Source organism: Mizuhopecten yessoensis, unplaced genomic scaffold, assembly GCF_002113885.1.
Source record: "Mizuhopecten yessoensis strain PY_sf001 unplaced genomic scaffold, ASM211388v2 scaffold9525, whole genome shotgun sequence".
Taxonomy (NCBI): domain Eukaryota; kingdom Metazoa; phylum Mollusca; class Bivalvia; order Pectinida; family Pectinidae; genus Mizuhopecten; species Mizuhopecten yessoensis.
Window position 1 is genome coordinate 134,501 of NW_018408091.1, and position 26,295 is coordinate 160,795.

The 26,295-nt window shown below is 36.7% G+C and overlaps 1 protein-coding gene across 5 annotated transcripts in view; it reads left to right on the forward strand.

Annotated features, from left to right (window-relative positions):
- Positions 1-1,032: 1,032 nt before the first annotated feature.
- LOC110458273 (CCR4-NOT transcription complex subunit 2-like) overlaps positions 1,033-26,295 on the forward strand; it is a 29,887-nt gene continuing 4,624 nt past the window's right edge. The window contains exons 1-15 of one of the 5 annotated variants that reach the window (XM_021509900.1): positions 1,033-1,177; positions 2,697-2,816; positions 4,699-4,734; positions 10,654-10,798; positions 11,419-11,511; positions 12,132-12,198; positions 12,601-12,757; positions 13,091-13,201; positions 14,904-14,965; positions 16,243-16,359; positions 17,085-17,171; positions 17,531-17,571; positions 20,542-20,656; positions 21,316-21,472; positions 22,974-23,035. In XM_021509900.1, coding sequence (XP_021365575.1) covers positions 2,758-2,816; positions 4,699-4,734; positions 10,654-10,798; positions 11,419-11,511; positions 12,132-12,198; positions 12,601-12,757; positions 13,091-13,201; positions 14,904-14,965; positions 16,243-16,359; positions 17,085-17,171; positions 17,531-17,571; positions 20,542-20,656; positions 21,316-21,472; positions 22,974-23,035 — 1,309 coding nt within the window. In that variant the 5' untranslated portion in view covers positions 1,033-1,177; positions 2,697-2,757. Of the gene's footprint in view, positions 1,178-2,696; positions 2,817-4,698; positions 4,735-10,653; positions 10,799-11,418; positions 11,512-12,131; positions 12,199-12,600; positions 12,758-13,090; positions 13,202-14,903; positions 14,966-16,242; positions 16,360-17,084; positions 17,172-17,530; positions 17,572-20,541; positions 20,657-21,315; positions 21,473-22,973; positions 23,036-23,281; positions 23,344-26,295 lie in introns of all 5 variants that reach the window. The other 4 variants (XM_021509901.1, XM_021509903.1, XM_021509902.1 and 1 more) reach the window with 4 other exon arrangements.

Here is a 26,295-nt window from a genome sequence, read left to right on the forward strand (position 1 = left end):
CTATGTCGAGCGGAGCAATGCATTTTTTCTTTTAATTATTTTCAGTTAAGATATAACTGTATTTAAGTCTCGAAATCAATTCTCAATGTCTTGAAAATTTAAAATTTAAAATTTAAAAAAGAGGGAAGGGGGTGGGCGGACCCCCAGGACAAGTCAATTATCCTTCCCCCACCACGATGATTCGCCCCTGCAGAATCGACACTATGGAAAGTGACCAAAAAACGCAAGTTTTTAATTTTCTTCTTCTTATTTTATACCCATAGCAGAGATTGAATATATAATTAAGATTTGTTAATGTTATAGGCACTACGGATTTTTTGTTTTATCTGTAAGTCCCTGTCATATATTTGTAATCACATTCTATTCCAGTCCTCTATAAATTATAATTTTATTTGTTTGTTACCATTGTTTAATTGAAAAGGTTATCAAACTGATATCAAGTCCCGATTGGGATACTTATCGGCTAAAACATGTTCTAAATAAATTCTTCCTTTACACACTTTGGGTGGATCCAGGAATTTCGAAGGCCGGTTGATGATGATGATAAAGGGAACACAGTTTATTCATTCAACTTGTTTCCGTGTATATATTCCCTCTCAGGGAAAATAAAATATAAAAATTCGCTGATACATCTAGCGCATTCAGAGAGCAATAGAATGTTTTGGTCACTTCAATATATATATATAGGTCAAAGAAGTAATATACATATATATATATTAGATTAGAAGAATCCAGTCAGCCACGGACTTAGATAACATTCTATTCTAATTCCGTGAGTCAACCAATAATTTCCGCTCATTCATCTTATTATATAACTATTAATAGGACCGACGTCTAAGAAAATAAAACCAAACCAATATTACAACCAAGACCAGCCGGTCAAAGGCCTCACTTAGACCCACAGGCATTTGTTTCTGTCAATAAAAATAGTAACGAAAAAAAATTCACACCCTACTCAACATCGTCTGCTGAGACTGGTTCTCGGCCCTACTTTCATCACTCTTACAGATTTGACACCAGGTGGCAGCGCGATTCGTGCAAAATCTCGATCTCCAAATACAAAAGAGCTCCAATGTAACAACGAAGAAGAACACCGGTTTTGAAAAAGATTGCATTGCAGTATTGATACGATCAGATCGCAAATTTCTTCCCTACTGAAGTTTTCCCCTTTTAAATGGTAAACATAATTACGAAAAATTGATGCATTTCCTCATTAAATACCTGCAGCATTGTCTCACGTTCTGGTATTTAGTTTTGGGAGTAAGGTCAAGGTTGACAAAATTGCTAAATTTTCCATTTCCAAATATTTAGGCATTTCATCCATTTTGATAATGGCATTGCTCTTCTGGACTACAGAACCTAAACATTAATTCTCTATTAAATCTTCTGTGCTGATGAACTGTGCATGACTTGAAATATCAAGGAACAATCCGTTTGAAAAAAATAGGTGTATATATACTACATTTTGAAGTAAAGTGAAAATGGAACAGTAGATGTTTGACTTTTGATATTTTGATAAGTATAACTTATTCGTGACTATCATTTCAATTTCAGAAGACATTGATCATGTGAATATTAATCCAGATAAATGCAATTGCTTGAAATTTAATAATTAGTGACTATTATAAATAAAAAGATGGCAATTTGCCAAACCATCTTTTTCGTTCAATTCTAATTACACACTTTTGCATTTCGTTCAACTTTTTTTATAATAGTTAAAAACTATCGGATGACAAGTGATTACGACTGTATAAAAACTTATTAGGGACCGGAGAGTATACAAACAGCTTTCCTTCTGTATATATATAGCATCTAGGGGTTTATATATGTGTCTGGCCTTATAACTGAAAGACTGACTAAAGTATGAATAGTTACCTTTCTTTCTGCATAAAACCAGATTGATTCATATGCATATGTAATGATGTGTTATGAAATTAAGTTAAGGGGTAAAATGAATAGTAACAATTCTTGATTTACTGGTATTTATTTGTCACAAAACTTTGAAACCTGTGCACTTTGAGCTCTAGATCTGTCTGAAAGGTCGGCCAACATCCTGTCCAAGTGTGAATATACTCATCATAGAATCGTTCTTCTTCCAATAATCTGCATACTAACTGTGGTAATTGTTGCAGATGATGGTGGCACATGCTACCTAAACCGTTTCAACTCTGATACACACAATCAGCTTTATTTGCATTTAACATTTTATAGCTTTAAATTTCAGAAATAGCCAGCACTGCTGTTGTTTGATTTACATTTTTTGTGCTTGAGTTACAAGGACAAATGCATTTGTAAGACTTACTTGGACCACTGAATCAACCTCAACACATTTTAATTTTCATGTGATGTTGCAAATTTTCCATACAAGTACCTGTTGGGAAGGCAGAGTAACCTAGCTCTGATCAATTGTTTTGAATAAGTCTCAATATATACAGAGTTATATACTTTTATTTACTGTAAATTTCGGGGGGGGGGGGGGGGGGGCATATTGATATTTCCTTCCCGAGGTCATCTACAACTGCCATTTTGTTTATGTCAGTATCAACTGGGATGACCAAGTGCTGTGCACTGAAATCGGGTATTGTGTCCAGCATTAAACAGATTTATGGCCCTTTGTACATTTTCATAAAGAAGTTTGTCTGAAGGTGACAACTTTGTATTGCTCCCAATATTTTGACTTGATTTTATAATTTCAGGAGCGGCTGTAGACCGTCACAAAGTTTACATTGAGTGGAAGTCATCAATCTGGACGCTGTCATGGCAGCGTTTCGCAATAATTTGGACAACAACATCAACACAATGGCAGGAATGGGACAGTAAGTAATATTCTTGTACATATTGTATAAATGTTAAAACTTTGTACTTGTTTATTTTTTTCCTGTTCCATTGGACAGCATGCAGTAAACCATTTGCCCAAGGTTTAACCCATACATGTGATGTATAACAGCCTAGACACACAAAAGGTTCCAATAGAAGATGGGTCAGCTGTTGATGTAAAAATGTATAGCAGAAAAAACTTGCTTCAATTAATTAAGTCCTTTTTTACGACATACAGTTGCTTCGGGATATATTGTGTATATGAATGTATAAGTGTATTGAAAACCTACAGTAGCTGCAGCCTGGATGTCTCAGTAAAATTGCTAGGAAAAAAATAACTTAAGGAAATCCAAGGGTCAGCTATTTAAAAAAAAAAATCAAAATCAATTTGTTCTGCAAAATGAAAACTTCAGCTATCTCTGTGATAAGCAGGATTTATATGTCAGTATTGCTGCAGATTTTTGAACATCATGCTTTGTTTTAAAATTAGGATTGAAGGCAATTAATACAAATTTCTAAATTATAGATTTCAACAGATCATATCATTATAATCCTTACAAAGTAAGATCTGAAGTTAGTGAGACTCCCCGTTCGTCTATGTAAATACATTTGTACTGCCAATTTCCCCTGTACCACAGGCTTGCTTTTGGTGCTTAGTCAATGAGTGTCAATGAACAATCAGAATTTGGTGATTATATATTCCATAAATATTAAACATAATTGTATTTGGGTGATTTTTTAATTACTTTTTCTTTTATCCTCATTTTACTACTTCCACTGAGTTGTTCCAGGAAAACTCCAGACACTCATGATCAGACTCAGCACAAATTAAGGGGAAAATCTTTATGTATGCAACTGAAAAAGGAGCCTTGTCTAAGTATTGTTGTCCTTGTACCTATGTATACTTGTACAATAGCTGTCAACAACTTATACATATTTTCAGCAGTTGTAGATGGAAATTATTTTTTCAAAGTACAAATCATAGGTGACATACAATGTAGCACTTCTGGCTTCTTTCATTTCCAAGTACTGTTTTTTTCTCTCTCATTTTTTTCATTGGCTCACAGACAGGGCTGTGGTTTATTTGATAGACACAGCCTTCTAGTAGAACCATGTCTCTCACCCATTCATAAAAGATGATGTTGTGAATAGTCCACTGATAAACACTTGATAATCGACTGTGCTGAAGTGACGAACTTGGTGTTTGGATGTATGCTACTTGTACTTTGACAAAGTAAAAAACAATTGATTGAACTGTTGTTTATTTAAAACAAGAACAATAACGTTTAACCCGTATACAGAAGTGCTTCAACTGTATTCATGATTTGCCGTGAACTTGTATTCCCGAGTGTTATATAACTCTGATATTTTCTGATGGATCCAATTCACTTACTCAAACAATATATATCTGAAAAACAAGATGATCACTGGTGCTAAAGGTGATTGTCATATATTTGATTGTATTCATGATACTATAAATCAAATACACTAAGAGATTAGACTTATCCAGATGTCAACAAGTGATACATGAGTTGTTGTTGACAAAAAAATAATGTGAATGTCAAAATGCAACATTTTTGCATAATTCCTCTCACATGTGTTATGTTTGCATTGTCACAAGAGCTTCTCCAATCTTTGCAAAACAAGAAGGAATGATGTTACATTTAACCCTTTCACCGCTGTAGACCATAATGGACTCGCATCCATATCAATGCATGGAAGAGTCTACTAAAGTTACATAGGGGTGAAATGGTTAAGACCTAGGCAATAAAGATAAAAACACAGTTGGGATTTTTTTTTAGTGTAAAAGAAAATTTGAGTTATTGTGATAATGCTACTTATATTAGGAAGACATTTTAACGCTCACCTCTCTTGCTCCAGAAGGTTTATGACCGATCAGTTTTCCTGGAACTCTCAGTAAGTAGACAAATCTTTGGTCTCCTTATTTAATTGATTTGCTGCAGCTTCCCGGCTTCCTGTGGCTGCATGACAACATTTGCATGCAGTTACATCCATGTTGCTTGATGTTAAACCAATGTTATTATATCCAATGAAACCCATTTTTTCGCATTTGTTCCTGTCAATCTTTGAACAAAAACAAAAGTTATCTACAATGTTTTCAAATAAGAATCGATGATTTTCACATAGCTTGCTTGTACCATACTGGCTCTGAATTTTGAATTAAGATTTATGTCATGTGTCTAGTTAAACTCACCAATCACTAGTGATGGGCTGATGATTGATTATAATCGAAAATCAATCGGTTTGACCTTTCAAAGTATTAATTACAAATTCCATTAATGATTATTGATATAATCGGTTCTTCATTGAAATCAGTGTGTTAATGTTTTCCATGTGAAAAATGAACTGAAAGTCATATTTTCTTATGACTTTTATTATATGATTGATAAAATGGCATAAAAATTGCTTGAAATTCATTCATTATAAAAACACAAAACCTAGTGTATAGTTAACAACTCTGTCTATTGATGTTATGATAGCGTTCGCACTTTATGCAATCAATCATTAATCTGTTTACTATTTCCGATTACAAACCTTTTTAAACCAATTGCCCATTTACTACCAATCACCAGTTCATACCTCAATATGTATACCAATCACTGTGTTAAGTCTAAACATAGATTGTGTATAGCACACACAGGCTGATTTATATAACCGTATTCCATAAATGGGTGTGTACTGCTTTACAGAAAATTTTAATATTTTTTTCTGTCAGGTTAATTTTGTTAGTCTCTCACTATATTTCATAGAAGTCACATAGCGGTAGTTACACCATAAGCTGTGCGATGTGATATAAACAATGCACATGTATCTGTACTGTCCAGACAGCTGTACATTATATGTACACCTGCACAAATCACCTGGATCATTTATAGCCCTCAGGATAAAATAAAATCTCAGAGCTTCATGTCAAAAGTTACACACATATATGCTGATTTTGAAGATCCAAAGTTATTTGGATTGGTAGAAAATCTTATTTGCCCGGGATTAGAGACATAAAAATGTACCTGGCAATGAATAAAAAGTTCATCAAGAAAATCAAGATGGCTACCAAGGTCTCGAATTGTCAAATATTTGCAACTCCTTTTCTAAGTCAGATAATATAACAAATAATTAAAGACAGATGAGTGATACAGGCCCCATATACAGCTTCAGACTTATTATTTTGAATTCTTGATCTGGTCATAATAACCAGCTAGTCTTAATACAGTACATAGACAGGTTGTCTCATTCAGTTTTGCATAGTGGTATGTTATTACCTGTAAATTGAAAGTTTTTAACCTTGGACTAGTTTGCATACAGGTATGGAAACTAGATATACTTGTAGAAATATCACAAACAATCATGACTGCCCTGGTTTCAGTCCCAGCTATATAATATTCTCTCTGCTTCATGTCACCATTTCGGCAAAACAGCTTGACACCTGAATTTAAGCACTTGTCTTGATGTAGGGTCGCTGAATACTTTAACAAAGTATTTTCATTATTAAGACTCATCTTTGCGGTCTAAGTTGAAATGTTGGATACTGTAGGACACTAAGCTTTAGTTTGTGTGATGTTAATCGTTCTTATGCGTAATATGTATTTTTACATAAAGGACTGATTGCAAAATTGTCCTTATCGTACGGAAATCCTTTACACATATATCAACACAAACACACAGAGTGATACACAAGTTTGCAAGCTGGTGTTTCCATTCCTTTTCGTTATGATAAGCTCATCGTGAATAGGAATGGAAACAACATTTTTTTTGCTAAAGCAAGATTGCAAGAAATCTGTAGTATTTTACATAAAACAATTTTCAAGAGACTTAGTTAAAGAGAATTTCCATGCGTAGATTTTGGTGATATGAATCTGTTTCAGTACATTCATATGACTAGTGTATACTTCTGTGGTATTTGGTGGAATGTTTTACCTTTATTGCTTTGATAATGTGATGCTTCATGAACTTTGTCTAGAATTTTTCATAATGTCAATTAAAGGGACATCACGTGAAAAGGTTTTTTTTTTTTAATGAATGTATGTATTGTATGTACTTCCACTTATGTTACCTCGCTATCCCCATATTCATAGTCATTCCAAATGTCCAGTTTGACCACTTGAATTGTTCGGGAAAGCCCTGCTAAAATTAGCGCCGATAACGTCACCTGACTAGGCAGTAAACAGAAGTTGTGCGAGCGAGATGAAACGGTTTCCAAAGGGGCCCCCAGAGAGGGGCCTGTCAGGCAACTGCAACCTCTTACCGCACTATGAAACCAAGTTATATGATTTCCGAGTCCGTATTCAAACTTATTGAACAGAAATTATTCATCATTAGAAGTTAATTGCACACTTGCCAATGTTCAGAATTTAAATTTATTTAGCTTTAAACATAAATTTGTTGCCAATAAAATTAAACAAGGGATGGGGCACAAGTTTTTACAATTTATCACAGCCTTCTCCCGTCATACATTTACAATTAAATGTCAACAATGATAATAGACATAATCATGAAGTAGATATATTTAGATATATATTGAATTTAGTATCGGAAATGTAGCCGGTACAGATGGTACGGGGCTAAACACCTTCCCTACACCAAGGGACAAACCTTTCTGGGTTTTTTTTTTATATTGCCGGGGCAGAGGAGGCCGGGTATTCATATTAGTACTAATTTAAATCTTGCATGTAAAAACAAAAATAATCATTTAATTCAGCAATATATTTAAATCATACCATTTTATTGAACCCGGTAATATTATAAATTATGTAAAACCACGGACTTAGATAAAACGTATCTCGGTGACCCAGAAAATACGCCGTGGGCCATCACAAGTTATCCCTTGGAGGGCCTCATGGCAAAATCAAACTAACCAGTCACTTATCCTTCCTTTCGCATAAACCACTGTATAATTATAGAAACACAAAGTAAACTCTCTCCAATACATGCACATTAACATATTGAACTAAGTTCATCTGTGTTCAAACTCAGACAAAGATACTAGCGAGCTTTATAGTTTTAGATATTTATTCATAACATAAACAGCGCTAGCATTTCTGTCGATTCCATTTCAGCTTAACCCGCTATCCGTATACGAAGAATACATGCACCGTACTAACTGCTACGGCAGTTATTTTCTCCTTTGAATACTGCCCGCCTGCAATAATGATTCCGTAACGTACTCCTTGCGCTATCTTTTGACCATTTGGCAACTTTTCGTTTCGTAGCTGACACGGTACAACACTTTTCTTTCGCTTACTTCACGCGGCCAGTCATTTTGTTTACAAAGAAATGGTGTGCTATGCGCATGCGCTGGTAGAGGGAAATCCCTGAACAAAACGTAGGTCAGACAGGTAGAAATACCGATGTTTTTCTTAGATTTAATCATTTTTATGAATCTATTTCAGCCAAATCCGATCGTTATTTTCCATAAGGTGTTTCACTTGATATGTTTATGTAGTATTTGAAAAAAAGACAAAAAATAAAGTTACTTCACCGTGATGCCCCTTTAATAAACACATGGTTAAGCGAGTAATAAATATGATGCATGTTTTTGTAAATATATGATAGAACTTCACTAAAGAAGTTGCCACTTAAAACAAGATGTATTACAATATATTGAGAGTTCAAGATAGATCACATGCTCAAGCTGTGTATTACTGTATTTCAATTTACACCACTTGTCACAACCAGTGATGATATCCATATTTGAGGTTTGTTCTTTTTTTTTGAGATGATGTATTTTGAATAAATATATTAATAACAAGGCCTAAAGAATGTAACAAATGCCCAAAGGATGTTGATTAACAAGTTATTTATTAAAAACAAAATAACCAAAAAGTGTTGCAATACTGTAAACATGCATATTTCTTTGCGCTCAAAAATATAGTACATTATCAAATTTTATTTTATTGAAATGAAATTTCAAGTGCGTTGCTGAACTGGCACACCCACAATGTACATTGCTGATCAGGCACACCCACAATATACATTGCTGAACTAGCACACCCACAATATACATTGCTGAACAGGCACACCCACAATATACATTGCTGACCTGGCACACCAACAATATACATTGCTGACCTGGCACACCAACAATATACATTGCTGAACAGGCACACCCCCAATATACATTGCTGAACTGGCACACCCACAATATACATTGCTGAACTGGCACACCCACAATATACATTGCTGAACTGGCACACCCACAATGTACATAACTGAACTGGCACACTCACAATGTACATAACTGAACTGGCACACCCACAATATACATTGCTGAACAGGCACACCCACAATATACATTGCTGAACAGGCACACCCACAATATACATTGCTGAACAGGCACATCCACAATATATATTGCTGAACTGGCACACCCACAATATACATTGCTAAACTGGCACACCCACAATGTACATTGCTGAACTGGCACACCCCCAATATACATTCTTGTACGCCATAGGAACATTGGAACAATTCTCTTTGTTTATATTTCCGTTTGCATTAAATAATTTGTTAGTTAAAAAAATGCATATTGAATGGCGCAACTTTTTTGTTGTTGACACTTTTGTCATAATGTTTTTCTATAAACAACTGAAAAGCTAAGCTCAACTGTGACCCAGATACCTAATATACATACATGTACATATTACATTGTTTCATTTTATTATTACTTGAGGAGTCTGATCATAACTCATATTTTTGCATGCCATTATTTTGACAGCCACAAATCAATGAGTATGAAAGGTGTCAGTTTCAGTTGTTCTAAATAGTGCTGTAATTGAATTCTCTCTTGACCTAAAGCTTGGCATAATCTGCTTCCGAACGCATTTTGTCGCCATTTTAATTACTGCATTGAATTTTACAGTTTTGTTTTGTCCAGAGAATGTGAGCATCACAGCCGAGCTTGTCATCCTGGCTAGTGGAACTAGCAAACCACTATATAATATTTGATAAAAATTCAGATTTTTATTTTAAGTGTTATGAAAAAACAGTGTCTCACATACATACATGATGTATATAATTAGGTTCAAAATTATTTTAACCTTCAAGGTCAAGGTCACAACAAGGGGGGTAAAATTTGTGAAAATTGTTTAATAAAACTTCATTGGATATAGTACATTTAACTATTATGACGTTAAGTTGGTGTGTCACATACGACAATCAACTTCACAAGTCTGTTACCTTTAGGTCAGGATCACATATCTGCAAGGTTATAATAAGGCCATGGCAAAGATAACAAACCATTGCAAGGCGTGTTGCAACTTTAACTTTTGAATTCTGGAGACTTTAGTACATGTATATAATAGGACTTGAGGGTATATCATGTAGGGTAGTACCGCTCAATTGGATACCAAGATGAAAAAACACAATTTCAAGCTCAAAGTTTATAATAGTATGGATAGTTTTGTAATAACATCTGTAGTTATTATTACCAAGGTATGTATATATTTTTGTAACTAAATTTAGTTTAATTTACAGGTAAAGATTTGTAATAAGTCATTGTAGGCTAGGTGTGATCATGTAATTACAGGTAGCATGTATTCTGTTGTAATTACATACTGTATACCAGAACATTTTCGCTGCAGTTTACTTATCATCTTAAGCTTCTTCACCCTGTATAATAAGGGTTAATACAACATAATAGACATTGGAATTAAATGTGAAGGGCGATGTTAAAACTTGGTGAATATGGATTTTACCATTGAAGGGGGAAAGTTTGCCTGGGTGCCAATTTTCTGGTATACTGAAATTTTATAATAACAAATTTATAGTTACAGATGAAGGCATTGTTTAGTAATTATAGATACCTTTTTATAATTACAGATATGGTTTAAATAATCTTGGTAGAAAAACAACAGGTGAATTATCGCCAGGTGCGAGAAAAAATCTGAACATGTCCGGGATGTCGTCACAGCCACCACAACCTAACCAGCCACCTCACCCATCACAGCCTTCTAAACCCAGGAAGGTAAAAAACAAACATGTAGTCTTTCCTTATTTAAGCAAATGGTGTACTGTACAAGTGTAAGCAGACAGGTATGGTTACGATCCCCTATGAAAATACCAGGTGTGGGGGTCTTGGTTTGATATACAATTTGGTTGGTTGGTTAAGGTGTTTTCCATCTACTATCACTGACGAAGTAAGTGTTTGGGCGACGTGAGGGGGTAAGTTTCCGCTTACCGGCCAGGCCCTCGGAGATTCTAAAGACCTGCCCATCCAGGTCACGCTCTGAGGTCAGACAGCTCCTCAGATGCAAACAGGCTGTCACAGCGGCTGTGTTCCATGGAACAATGTCCTTAGTTAGTGTTACAAATGTAACCCCGGTATTTGTATGTACAGATTTACAAAGTGAACAATGTAGGTGTCTTAACATATTTGATTACACTTTATACAAAGGTAAAGTACGAAAATACCTTGAATTAGTTCATGTGTCAGGGTTCAAAGGTCAAGGTTAAAGTCACTGTTTCCGAAATTTGTCAAACAAGGACACTTTACCAATGTTGCTATCGAAATAATGGTGGATGATGTCTGTCTGTCCCTCCATCTACAAAAATACCTAATTTCGTATCACGTAATGTTTATTTCAGGGTTTATTTGGGGAGGATGATGACAGTGAGACAAGTATGTATTTCCCACAGACCTCCGGACTTCAGTCTTCCGTATTTAGACCCGACAGAGATGTAAGTACAAATTCCTGCACCTTTGATGTATCAACAGCTGACAAGTTAGTCTGAAGTAAATTATAATTTCTTTGAAAGATTGTGTGTGATTTGATATGTGACGAAAACAAACAAATCTGAAAATGCAGGGTTTAATCCCATTCTAATTTTGATATGGTTCTTTCGTCCCAAATGTTTACAAATCTTCAAATTTAAATAAATTTTAGTTCACCTCAGTCCATTATGGTGTTTCTTCTAGTAAGTTTGGGACTATATCAAGGTTTTACATTCCCAAATCTTGTATATTGACCAGTAAAATACCTTGCTTCCTCACCATAAACCAATAACTAGCCACAGTAGGATGCTGGTCATCCAAACCTGGTATGGTCAGAACTCTGTGAGACAAGTTCTTCAGACAACTCTTTACAACTCTTTACAGTAAAACCTTAATGTAATGTCCATGCTTGTATTTGCCGCCTTACTGTCAACGTGTTTCAGTGTTCCCTTTTTCCCTTTTTCTTACAAAGTTCTTTATTTGTTTCTCTCTCAATTTATCAGCAAACCCCTTCACACAACCTAAATGTCTCTCGACATAACAAGGTTTTTATATGTAATTATAACCTGTGAATTTTTTTCTGCAGGTAATGAATTCACAGTCACCTTCACAACTCTCGAGTGGATTTGGAAACAACTTTTATAATCAAGGAGGTATTTAATTTTATCTGTAAATAGCATCACAAAATGCAAAATCCTATGAAAAAGACATGTACACTTTACTTAACATGTTGTTGTTTTTTTATCTTTAATTGCTTTTAAGATACAGGAGATGTAAAATTTCACTTAATACATACATCCACCATTCATCATTCATTTTTCTCAGACTAATGACTAATGGCATGAGGAAAGCACAGTACTGACACCAGCAATATTTTCTCTCCACATAATTATATTATATTTGACATGAAAAACATACCAGGTTATTGTGGAATCTGTCAATAAAGAGTTAGTAAGCAACACAAAGAGATTACTTGGGCAGTGTCAGTCTTATCATTGTCGTTTTAATAATCACAAATTGTTTGCCTAATCTATGTATTTGTTTTCTACTCTCAGGTCTGAACAACTATGCCCTACAACCGAGGGGCCCGGTGTCTGGTGTGACGGGGCCACAGTTTAGGGGCACAAGTCAGGGGCATGTCACTCCCACCAGTATGAACCCTAATTTTCCAATGAATCTTCAACAGCCTCCTCAGCAACCCTCACCAAACAGGTATGCAGAAATCGTTGATCAAATGATTCCAACAGTCCTACAGGTCCCTTTATGATGTTTCTCATAAAAACATGTGTTTAGATATCGACAGCATTTTGCTTTGATATGATGTAGCAATTTTGCATAGTGTGTTCTGTTATGAGTATGAATAGACGTAAATACTAGATTAAATATCTAGGTATGAGTTAAAAGACGTAAATACTAGATTAAATATCTAGGTATTTGTTAGATGAAAATCAATGTACATTAAGATTATCAATGTAATTTAAGTATCTCTTTGACATGATATGATAAATGTTGTCAGTTTCAATGAATAAGCATATTTTTCCTCAGGAATGTGATTTCTGCAATCGGTGGACAAAGAAGTGTCATGAATCAAAACCAGGGCAGCCAGTCATTATCTAATCTACAGAAACGAGCCCTGGGACAATCTGGTCTCCCCAAGTAAGTCTGATATACAGAAATGAGCGCTGGGACAGTCTGGTCTCCCCAAGTAAGTTAGATATACAAAAATGAGCCCAGGGACAGTCTGATCTCCCAAAGTAAGTCAGGTATACAGGAACAAGCCCAGGGACAGTCTGGTCTCCCCAAGGGAGTAAGATATACAGAAACAAGCCCTCCAACAATCTGGTTTACACAAGTAAGACAAATATACAGAAGCAAGCCCTGGGACAATCTGGTCTCCCCAAGTAAGTCAAATATACAGAAACAAGCCCTGGGACAATCTGGTCTCCCCAAGTAAGACAAATATTCAGAAACTAACCAAGGGGCAATATGGTCTCCTTCAGTAAGTCAAATATACAGGAACAAGCCCTTGGACAGTCTGGTCTCCAAAGAAAGTCAGATACATTCCTGGGACAGTCTGGTCTTTCCAAAGTGAGTCAGATATTCAGAAGCGAACCCAGGGACAGACTGGTCTCCCGAAGTAAGTCAGATATACAGAAATGAGCGCTGGGACAGTCTGGTCTCCCCAAGTCAGTTAGATATACAGAATTAAGCCCTGGGACAGTCTGGTCTCCCCAAGTAAGTTAGATATACAGAATTGAGCCCAGGGACAGTCTGGTCTCCCCAAGTAAGTTAGATATACAGAAAGAAACCCAGCGACAGTATGGTCTCCCAAAGTAAGTCCGATATACAGAAATGAGCCCAGGGACAGTCTGGTCTCCCCAAGTAAGTCAAATATACAGAAACAAACCCAGGGACAGTCTGGTCTCCCCAAGGAAGTTAGATATACAGAAATGAGCCCTGGGACAGTTTGGTCTCCCAAAGTAAGTTAGATATACAGAAATGACCCCTAGGACAGCCTTGTCATCAAAGTAAGTGAGATATACAGAAACAAGCCCTCAGACAGACTGGTCTGGTCTCCCAAAGTAAGTTAAATATACAGAATTGAGCCCTGGGAAAGTCTGGTCTCCCCAAGTAAATTAAATATACAGAATTGAGCCCTGGGACAGTCTGGTCTCCCCAAGTAAGTTTAATATACAGAATTGAGCCCTGGGACAGTCTGGTCTCCTCAAGTAAGTTAAATATACAGAATTGAGCCCTGGGACAGTCTGGTCTCCCCAAGTAAGTTTAATATACAGAATTAAGCCCTGGGACAGCCTCGTCTCCAAAGTAAGTCAGATATACTGAAACAAACCCAGGGACAGTCTGGTCTCCCCAAGTAAGTCAGATATACAGAATTGAGCCCAGGGACAGTCTGGTCTCCCCAAGTAAGTCAAATATACAGAATTGAGCCCTGGGACAGTCTTGTCTTCAAAGTAAGTCAGATAGACAGAAACAAGCCCTGGGACAGTCTGGTCTCCCCATGTAAGTTAAATAAACAGAATTGAGCCCAGTGACAGTCTGGTCTCCCCAAGTAATTTAAATATACAGAATTAAGCCCTGGGACAGCCTTGTCTCCAAAGTAAGTCAGATATACTGAAACAAACCCAGGAACAGTCTGGTCTCCCCAAGTAAGTCAGATATACAGAAACAAACCAAGGGACAGTCTGGTCTCTCCAAGTAAAACATATACAGAAACAAGCTCTTTGATAGTCAGGTCTCCCCAAGTAAGTCAGATATCCATGTTTCATGTAAATATTGAAAAACTTTGAAACTTTTTAAATTGTTGATAATTATATTAACTGTTTGTTTGTTGTTACAGCTCAAGTACCCCCCTGTCAAGTATCAACAATAATTACAACTTTGGACAAAGTAGTCGACAAAGTAAGTCATTTAGCACATACAGGAGCATCCTCGATATCCAGGGGTTACGCTCACTTTTAGCTCTGCACTCCTGAAATATGTCATAGCAAAACTGAAGGCAAGAAGATAGCTGTTTGATTGGTCTCGGGTAAAAAAAAAAATCGCTGGGTTATTATACCTGTCCTTTGAAGATTACAAAGGAGAGATGCCAGACTTAAAAGCCTGTTAATTTCTACCGTTAGTTGACCGCAACATTCTTCTGATGTACATCACAGGATCAGACTAGTCTTCTTGTCTCATCAACAAGGTGGGACACACCGAGCTTTCAATTTTGCTATGACATATTCCAGGAAAGCAGAGAGCGAAAGTGAGCGTAACCCCTGGATATCGAGGATGACACAGGAGCCGATTGGATTTTCAGTGATTCATTTGTGCTTCGGGAGAAACATAGAAGAGGGAAGAAAACGATATTATTCCAAAAAAGGAAGAAAAATATGCAGTTGAACCACTAAATACAGTGAACACCTTGAAATTGTCTTGAGATTTATTTCTGTAATAAAAAATACAACAGTCAAATATGTCAAACTCTTTAAACGACATCTTTTGAAGAACTAAAAGATATAGAATCTTTATATTTGGCTGATGGCTCCATGGGATAGAGCCCAACAAAGTTTGAGAATGAAAATGACTGACCTACTTTCAAGGTCATAATGGTCAAATGTGTCAAACTCTTTAAACGACTTCTTTTGAAGAACTAAAAGGTATAGAACCTTCATGTTTGGCTGTTGGCTTCCTGAGATAGAGCCTGACAAAGTTTGTGAATGAAAATGACCTTAACCTACTTTCAAGGTCACAGGTGTCAATTATGTAAAAAAAATCATCAAACAACTTCTTTTGAATAATCAAATAATGACCTCAACCTACTTTAAAGGTCACAGAGGTCAACAACATTTCAAAGGACTAAAATCTTATGATAATATTCAGGTGAGCAATACAGGCCCTCTGGGCCTCTTGTTGTTTACCTAGGACTCCACATATTTGAAATTCTGCACTAAAATGCTGGATGGAACACAAATTTTATAAATTTGTGCTAGGACTAGTTGAAATTGTTCTTTTTGTTGGGTTTTTTAAGGATGAATATTTTTCTTTTGTCTTTTGACAACATATATGGTTGACTACACTCATTTCATATTGCATAATCACCTTCTTTAAAGTCAAAGTGATGATTTGTATTTTCATGTAGTAATTATATATTTTTCTATTCGTTCTAAATTATTTCCGGTATTTTCTTTTCGCAGTTTTTGGCACTGATGACTCCTCACAGCCTGGGCTAGACCTGTCTGAATTTCCGACCCTAGGCAACAGAAACAACATGCCCTCAAATCCGATTCCGGCTGCAAGAAATTACGGTAAATGTCAGTTTCATTTTAAGCCAAATGTTTGGTACACATACATTTGAGTTCTTTTTTTATTATCAATCTTCTTTTGAAGTTCAATTGAATTATTTTGTGAGACATTGTTTTGATTTGTTTTGAATTCAATCTGAATTGAATTTTTGTTCATGATTTTTGCTGCAATTGATATTCTTGAGCAGAATTTTACTTAAAAATTAATGACTGCTTCTGTCTATTGTCTTACTGTCCTTCATGTGAGGACGAAATCTATCATAAATTTTCAAAATTCATTTTTTTCGTAAAATTCAATTGAATTTCGTGAGACTTATTTCAACATTTATTTCTTCGCTTTTTCTTCATTTCTGTTTTAATATTTTGAGTTTTGCTTTGAAAATTTTATTTAAATTTGGTTGATATTTTGTTGAAATAGTTATCTTGTTTAATATGTCATTACACAATTATTGCATGCATATAAATTTGGCTATATAATGAAACAGTGCAAACAAAATGAATAGCAAATTGTTTTCGATAATTGCCAAATATTGATAATCAAATGAATCATAAAATATAATAATATGAAAAAAATCGTTTCCTATAAAAACAGTTTTAAGTCCATATTTTTTAATAAATTTGAGCCTGATGGTAACAAAATTAAATATCAAGATTATATGATGTCCGGGTAGTTTGGTCCATTGAAGGCGGGGTAAGATTGTCCTGATGCTGGTAATCTTATGTTTATGTTTTAGTGGGCATGGTGAGTAAACCTGTAATGGATCAGACACCAGAGTTCCAGATACAACAGGAGGACTTCCCAGCGTTACCCGGCGCCCAGAGTGAGTTGAGGCAAACACACAAACTGCTTACCAAAAAGTTATCTTTTAATGTTTGAAGCAATGGAATCACTGTTTAGATCTATTTGTTGGTGTGATTTGGGGCTGAAATGTATGATTGTATATTCGAGTAACTTTTTTAACCAAAGTCGGGGGTATGTAGTTTTCACTTTGTCCATGCAACTGTCTGTACATGCTGACTTTGGTTTCCAGAGCATATCTCAGCCTTTCTTTCATAAGTGGACAACAAACTTATTATATACCGGAAGGTACATAAATTGTATTTGAAAATAGAAGATGACAACATTTTGATGGAGTTGAAGTCAGAGAAATTTATTTCAATGCTGATTCTTTTTTTGTAGATCCTCCATCAAGTTCAGCCGGTGAAGGAGCCCGGAAAACAGTAAGTTTACTGGTCCCCCACATAAACTACCACAGGGAACCTTCAGTTTGTAGTCCACCCATCAGTCCCCCTCATGTACCACCACAGGGAACCTTCAGTTTGTAGTCTGCCCATCAGTCCCTCCACATGTACTACCACAGGGAACCTTCAGTATGTAGTCCACCCATCAGTCCCCCACATGTACCACCCCAGGGAACCTTCAGTTTTTAGTCCACCCATCAGTCCCCCCACATGTACTACCACTGGGAACCTTCAGTTTGTAGTCCACCCATCAGGCCCCCCACATGTACCACCCCAGGGAACCTTCAGTTTGCAGTCCGTCCATCAGTCCCCCCCACATGTACCACCCCAGGGAACCTTCAGTTTTTAGTCCACCCATCAGTCCCCCCACATGTACTACCACAGGGAAACTTCAGTTTGTAGTCCACCCATCAGTCCCCAACATGTACTACCACAGGGAACCTCAGTTTGTAGTCCAACCATCAGTCCCCCACATGTACTACCTCAGGACATGTACTACCACAGGGAACCTTCAGTATGTAGTTCACTCGCCAGCCCCCCCCACATGTACCACCCCAGGGAACCGTCAGTTTGTAGTCCACCCATCAGTCCCCCACATATACTACCACAGGGAACCTTCAGTTTTTAGTCCCCCCATCAGTCCCCCACATGTACCACCACAGGGAACCTTCATTTTGTAGTCCAACCATCAGTCCCCCACATGTACTACCACAGGGAACCTTCATTTTGTAGTCCAACCATCAGTCCCCCACATGTACTACCTCAGGACATGTACTACCACAGGGAACCTTCAGTATGTAGTTCCCTCGCCAGCCCCCCCCACATGTACCACCCCAGGGAACCTTCAGTTTGCAGTCCGTCCATCAGTCCCCCCCACATGTACCACCCCAGGGAACCGTCAGTTTGTAGTCCACCCATCAGTCCCCCTCATGTACCACCACAGGGAACCTTCAGTTTGTAGTCCGCCCATCAGTCCCCCACATGTACTACCACAGGGAACCTTCAGTATGTAGTTCACCCGCCAGCCCCCCCCACATGTACCACCCCAGGGAACCGTCAGTTTGTAGTCCACCCATCAGTCCCCCCACATGTACTACCACAGTGAACCTTCAGTTTGTAGTCCACCCATCAGGCCCCCCACATGTACCACCCCAGGGAACCTTCAGTTTTTAGTCCACCCATCAGTCCCCCCACATGTACTACCACTGGGAACCTTCAGTTTGTAGTCCACCCATCAGGCCCCCCACATGTACCACCCCAGGGAACCTTCAGTTTTTAGTCCACCCATCAGTCCCCCCACATGTACTACCACTGGGAACCTTCAGTTTGTAGTCCACCCATCAGTCCCCCACATGTACTACCACAGGGAACCTTCAGTATGTAGTTCACCCATCAGCCCCCCCACATGTACCACCCCAGGGAACCTTCAGTTTGTAGTCCACCCATCCGTCCCCCCACATGTACTACCACAGGGAACCTTCAGTGTGTAGTCCAACCATCAGTCCCCCACATGTACTACCACAGGGAACCTTCAGTTTGTAGTCCACCCATCAGTCCCCCCACATGTACCAACACAGGGAACCTTCAGTTTGTAGTCTGCCCATCAGTCCCTTCACATGTACTACCACAGGGAACCTTCAGTTTGTAGTCCACCCATCAGTTCCCCCACATGTACCACCACAGGGAACCTTCAGTTTGTAGTCCCCCAAAATCAGCCCCCCACATGTACCACCACAGGGAACCTTCGGTTTGTAGTCCACCCATCAGTCCCCTACATGTACCACCACAGGGAACCTTCGGTTTGTAGTCCACCCATCAGTCCCCTACATGTACCACCACAGGGAACCTTCAGTTTGTAGTCCCCCAAAATCAGCCCCCCACATGTACCACCACAGGGAACCTTCATTTTGTAGTCCCCCCATCAGTCCCCCCACATGTACCACCACAGGGAACCTTCAGTTTGTAGTCTGCCCATCAGTCCCCAACATGTACCACCACAGGGAACCTTCATTTTGTAGTCCACCCATCAGTCCCCCCCACATGTACCACCACAGGGAACCTTCATTTTGTAGTCCACCCATCAGTCCCCCACATGTACTACCACAGGGAACCTTCAGTTTGTAGTCTGCCCATCAGTCCCCCACATGTACCACCACAGGGAACCTTCAGTTTGTAGTCTGCCCATCAGTCCCCCACATGTACTACCACAGGGAACCCTCAGTTTGTAGTCCACCCATCAGTCCCCTACATGTACCACCACAGGGAACCTTCAGTTTGTAGTCTGCCCATCAGTCCCCCACATGTACCACCACAGGAAACCTTCAGTTTGTAGTCTGCCCATCAGTCCCCCACATGTACTACCACAGGGACCCTTCAGTTTGTAGTCCCCCCATCAGTCCCCTACATGTACCACCACAGGGAACCTTCAGTTTGTAGTCTGCCCATCAGTCCCCCACATGTACCACCACAGGGAACCTTCAGTTTGTAGTCCGCCCATCTCTCTCTTATCAGCCACGTACAATTTTGATTAGGGCATTTTTGTGTGTGGATTCCTCTTGGGTTTGGCAGAATGCTTCACACTCAAATCAGGTTTCTCATCCAACTAAATGCTAAGTTATGGCCATTTGTTCACTATACATCATTATTTCCAAGACATACGACCCATATGACTGTCTCCACCAATTGACAAATTAAAATTGAAAAGGGTCTAAAACTAAAATTGGATCTAGGGTTCAATAATATACCGAGTTATGACCTGTTGTTAATTTTGCAATCTAATATTTTCTGTGATTAGAGATAATGGATTGCTCTCAATGCTTTACTTTTCAAGAAATCTGTAAAAAAAAAATGTCTGCCTATTTAAAAAAAAAAAAATGATTGAATCACACTCAGTATTTTTGAAATTAAACAAAAGTATGAATATGTATATATTGGTTTTGTGTTTGACAGCCAACAAGTGTAGCAACAGGCACATATGAGCAGGCTGTCAGTAAGGATGGAAAGTTTCCAGGTGACAAGTCTAACAACGCCCAATCAAAGCGGGGGATACAGACACACCCAGATGGTAAGCAGAGTTTTCAACAGAGACCTAACTGATTAATATTATATATCAACCATTAACACCTCTTTTGAAATATTTTTTTTGTCTACAAGATATCTCCAGAACCACTCAACAGATTTAGAACATGACCACTTTTGAAGTAAACAGGTTGTGTACAAGAAATCTCACAACAAAACCCTTATTAATTCAGTTTATACCATTGTATGGTGGTACAATGGTAACATCAAGCTCTATTCCTAGATAGATTTTGATAGTCATTTGTCGAGGTAAAAGGAGTCAAAAGTCACTGGTTAACACTTTTGAAGTACAACATATCTCGTGAATCCCTTTAACAGGGTGTATACACCATTGTTTGGTAACACAAAGTTCTACGCTTCATTGAATTTTGGGGTCATCTTTCATAACTAAAAGGTCAAAGGTCACATTTGACGAGAATTTTGGGGGTGTGAAGGGTGTATTTATGCGAGTCCCTTGTTTTACTTGTTATTTCGGAAGTTGAATAATGAAATTCAGGTTTATATGAGGTAGGTGTCTTTGGTGGAACATAATCACTCGCAAAATTTGTGGCAGCTTATTTCCTACACTGACCACTATTATTATATGTCAGATTTATTCACAGAAAGATGTTCTATCTTATCATTGTCCTATTTACTTATGTACAGGTACAGTGTCAAATATACCCACCGGCATGGTAACTGACCAGTTCGGCATCGTAGGACTGTTAACTTTCATCCGTGCAGCAGAAAACGACCCAAATTTAGTGGCACTAGCACCTGGCATCGACTTGACGACGTTGGGTTTAAATCTCAACTCACCCGAGTAAGTTGTTATCATTTGTGTATCTTGTTTAATAATAAATTTCTGTTTTAATATTTTAAAAATATATTACCTATCAATCAATGGTCCAGGATGCCTAGCAGCTCAAAATCTGTTCAGGATATCATGCTTTGTTTTTGACATTTCCAGTGACCTGAACATTGTAGTTAGCAGCTTAAGGGGCTGGAGTTTAAAATGCTTGGATTCCCAGGAAAATTTTAAATTAGAAAATGGTAAACCTATCCATCAAGCCATTTATTGGATGATGGTTCCTCCAGATTGAGGAGTAGATGGGTTAATGAGATAACATAAATAATGCTTTTTGCTGCATTGGCAAATTAAAAGGTTCAAAACTTCTGATTAAGACACCCTCGCACTTACCGTAGTCTGAGTGTAAAATTGGGATTTTAAAAATATTATACTGTATATTTGTGTTGTTACTCATGGTGTGGAAAATTTTACAACGGCAATCAATGGTTCAGAAATCTATATATATATATATATAATCTTAATAATGTAATGATAAGTATACATGTGTGGATATTTTCGCACTATTTTTACTCAATGCGAAAAATATGAATATTTAAAGTAAATGCCTGGTTAGTAATGTTATACTACATGAATGTCTAAAGTTGATCTATACTATCTGAGAGGGCTCCACGTTTGTACTCTCTGTACCTCTTTAGTTATGATTTGCAATGATTATGTATATATATATTAGTTAAATGTTTACGTGAATTTGCTGGTAAGTCAATCAGGTTCTGAAAATATCTTGGTCCTACCAGGTAATTTGTTTAATGGTTATAATAATAATAATAATATACAACATTTGATATAGCACTCTATCTAGCTAACATAAGCCACTTTGAAATGCTTTACGCATGCAGATTCAAGAATTTTAGATTTTGGACCTTACAACAAAATGTATTATAGATAGATGATTTCATTTCATTTATTGTTTTTACATGAGAAATTTACCTATTTTAAATGCAGATAGTTTCATTACTCATTCAAGGATCCCTGTGCCACTGCACTGCTGTTTTTTCTGTATACAGTAATCTCCCTTCAACTTCTGTCTGGCTATAAGTATAGAACATTTGGGCAAGTACACTTCTGTTGACCAGGTAGCTCAGTCAGTTACAGCGATGGTATATCAATCTGAAGTCTGCGGTTTAAATCCTGGTCTAGCCCCGCTGACTTTTTTTCACTCAGAACATTCTTGTCGATTATATTTTGTATATTTTATCATTATTATTTTTCATAAAAATCCCCTTAGATGTAATCATGTTGTTGGGTTGTTTTATTCAGAAATGATTTGTTAAGGCTATAGTAATGCAGGAAAACAGATTCTAATCCTAATTTACAGTTTTTGACATCGGTACAGGGATCCTAAATTTCTTTTTTAATTTTTAATGTTATGGAGCAGATGGCTTAATTCAATATTATTCAATAATATCACATTGACTGTTTTGTTATCATAACCTGTTACTTTCAATTCTTGCAGAAACTTATACAGTACATTTCAGTCCCCCTGGGTAGACCTGCCCTGCAGACCACAAGATATAGGTTAGCATATTTGTATTGTACAATGTACCTTTCTCACCTTCCCTGTAGCTTGACGGAGTGATCTCCCTTGCCAAGTTGAGCAATTTCCAAGAGCTTGATGGGAGTGGTCTCTCGATTTATTTTGAGAGATCTTAGAGCTTGATGGAGTTCTGTTGCCAAGGGGAGACGTTTGTTTACAATGATGACAGGCTGTAACCTAAATATTCTGTTGTCTTGCTATAAGATTGGTTCCTATGACTTTTCCAGAAATCTGTACAGCACATTTCAATCGCCATGGGCTGATTCCCCCTGCAGGCCACAGGATATAGGTCTGATTTCACACTCACCATCTTATCTCGGTTTGCTTTGGTTGGCTAGTTTCCGATGACTTCTGTGCTTTTTGTGCATATTAGATAAAAAAAAAATTGCATATGAGTGTTTTATGATTAACATCAAGTTTGAACAAATTAATTCTGAGAAAAAAACACATTTTACAAGCACGTCTGAATATGTGTGTGTTTCTTTGTTGTTTTGTTGATCTTGATGATCAAGTTACATGATTGCATTTTCTTGTTTCTTTATTCGTAGGTTTGATCGTACGAATGTTATAATTTAATGTTTCAATTTTTAAAACACTTTTAAACATTTCTAGTTTTGTGTATTGTTGATATTGTTGGTCATTGTGTTGTTTTCACAAATCTACCTTCAGAAAACTAAAACAAAATTGTGATTTTGAATGATTTAAACTAGTTTTAATGCTGTACATCTTTTTTTCGTCGCTTTTTTTTTAATTAATTGAGATGCATATTTTGAAATGTGAATAAGCATGTATTATATGAATGTACTTTTTAATCGGCTCTTCTAGTGGGTAAAATGCTTTTGTACGGTTCTGTTATTTGACTTCTCAAAAAGTATGCATGGTCTTATCATAATTATTGAATCAGGTATATTATGGAATTTCTGGTATACCTTCAGATACTGGTACAATAGAACTTAAGTCTCAAGAAAAGAGTTTCAGAAAATCATCTTGTTTTATTGCCAGAGATATCTTAATAATCTACCCTAGTATAAGCTTTTAGATATTTAATGAACAAAGATGTAGCATTTCTGAAGAATCCTCTTTCTTCCTGGCACCTTCTCCTTCTGTAAAGAAAAGACAATCTAAAAAGAGGAAGAGTTCTTCATTAAGTACACTTGTTATGAAAGTGTATTTAAAAATGACAGAAAATTTATCAGGAAAAGTTAAATTTCTTGGGGAAAAAAAGGATCTTAAGGGAATATCATATTATAGCAAAATAAAACATAAATCATCTTCTTGAAACATTTATATAATCTCTTTAAAAGCAAAAAGAAAATTCATGTTAGATAAAGAGAATTATGATCTTTCTGTTCCTATTAAACTCCAACGGTCTGGAAGGCCTAGTATTGTAGGGAAGTCTATTTGAACATTTTGACAGAGCTATACATGTTGTATACAGTTCTACAGACAAACAACAGTCTGCTATATCTTGCTATTGCCCTCATTAGTTCATTTGTTAATGATCAGGTCAAAATTGGGTTTATACAATAGGCTATTGTACTTTATTTCTGGTGGTAGCTCCATAGATATGCCGTACTGACTACAAATAACATGCCAGATAGTCTACATGATTAATCAAAATATGATGTATTAATAATATATTGTACATTATTAATGAACATTATATTTTTTTTATTTTATTTTTTATAACTCAGACTATATAAATCATTTTATAAATATGTAACTATATAAATCATATTTTAAATTTATTACTCAAACTATACCTAGGAAACAGTTTTCTGGTGACATATATACATATAATCCACATTTTCACAAAGGGATGTAACCTTGTAAATTGTAAGCTGTCAGCTTTTTATCCAAACAAATGTGTGTCCTCACATATTCAGGTCTCATTGTAGTCATGTTTACAAAACTTCAAATAAATGATAATGAATTAACGTTCCAGACGATAATTTACATGATAATCATGGATTTCCGTGAAAGCAATTGTGTAAAAATGTTATTCAAGGGATCAGGCAACCATATCAAAGAGCAGACCTTTGTTTATTACCTGGTAATAGATAAATACAGGAAAAATCCTTACTTCTTTTCAAAAACAGTTGTGCTTGTTAACATTTATAAAAGGCTGTAAAAAGAGCATGTACAGAGCTGGACTCCCTCATTTACATTGTATGGTTGTTAATACTTGTGTCTGTTACAATGTAGTTTCCTTACGACTTGCATGATTGATGTTTGACCATTAATAGATTTTATCTTAACTCAATTTTATTCATATTTCAACTTTCACTTCACTTACTATATATTTAAGTTTTTCAATTGTTATGAAATTTTAGAAACACTTTGTTGTTGTACATGCAGAATTATTAACAGTTGTTTACTGCTAATTGTAATAAGTTTTTAGATAAAAAATTGATTTTTATTTGGGTACCTAAGATGTGGTCAAGTACATATACATATATTTTAATGAATAAATAAAATAAATAAATATACAGCATTTGATATAGCGCCCTATCTAGCTAGAACAGGCCACTCTAAAGCGCTTTACAGTACATAGATATACAATTTATACAATCAATACCATATACATTAACCAATACAATGATGAGGAATTTGCAGGAGCTGCCTTATCAGGCGCTAACTACTAGTTCATATGCCACCTGGCTAATATCTCCCTATGTGTGTAAGCCTGTGTGTGTGCTGTAGATGTATTGATCAGTGTTATTTACATGGGTTTGTTATGCTGGGATAACACCTAATTGTGTATGTAAGGGAAATACAAGTATTCAGCTGACTTTTCTGATGTATAGATTAATAATAATATTATTGAACTGAAAATTCACCTGATGTTGTTTGTGTACAGTCAAACCTTTATACAAGACCACTGGATAGAGATAGCAAACAAAGTCATATTAATACTCGGGTGATCATGGCAGACAGATGGTCTTTCTAAACAGGTGATACCTATAGACAGGTGGTCTGTATAGAAAGTTGATATTTATAGACTGGTGGTCTGTATAGACAGGTGATATTTATAGACTGGTGGTCTGATTAGAAAGTTGATATTTATAGACTGGTGGTCTGTATAGAAAGTTGATATTTATAGACAGGTGGTCTGTATAGAAAGTTGATATTTATAGACTGGTGGTCTGTATAGACAGGGGATCTTAACAGGCAGGTGGTCTGTATAGAAAGTTGATATTTATAGACTGGTGGTCTGTATAGAAAGGTGATATTTATAGAC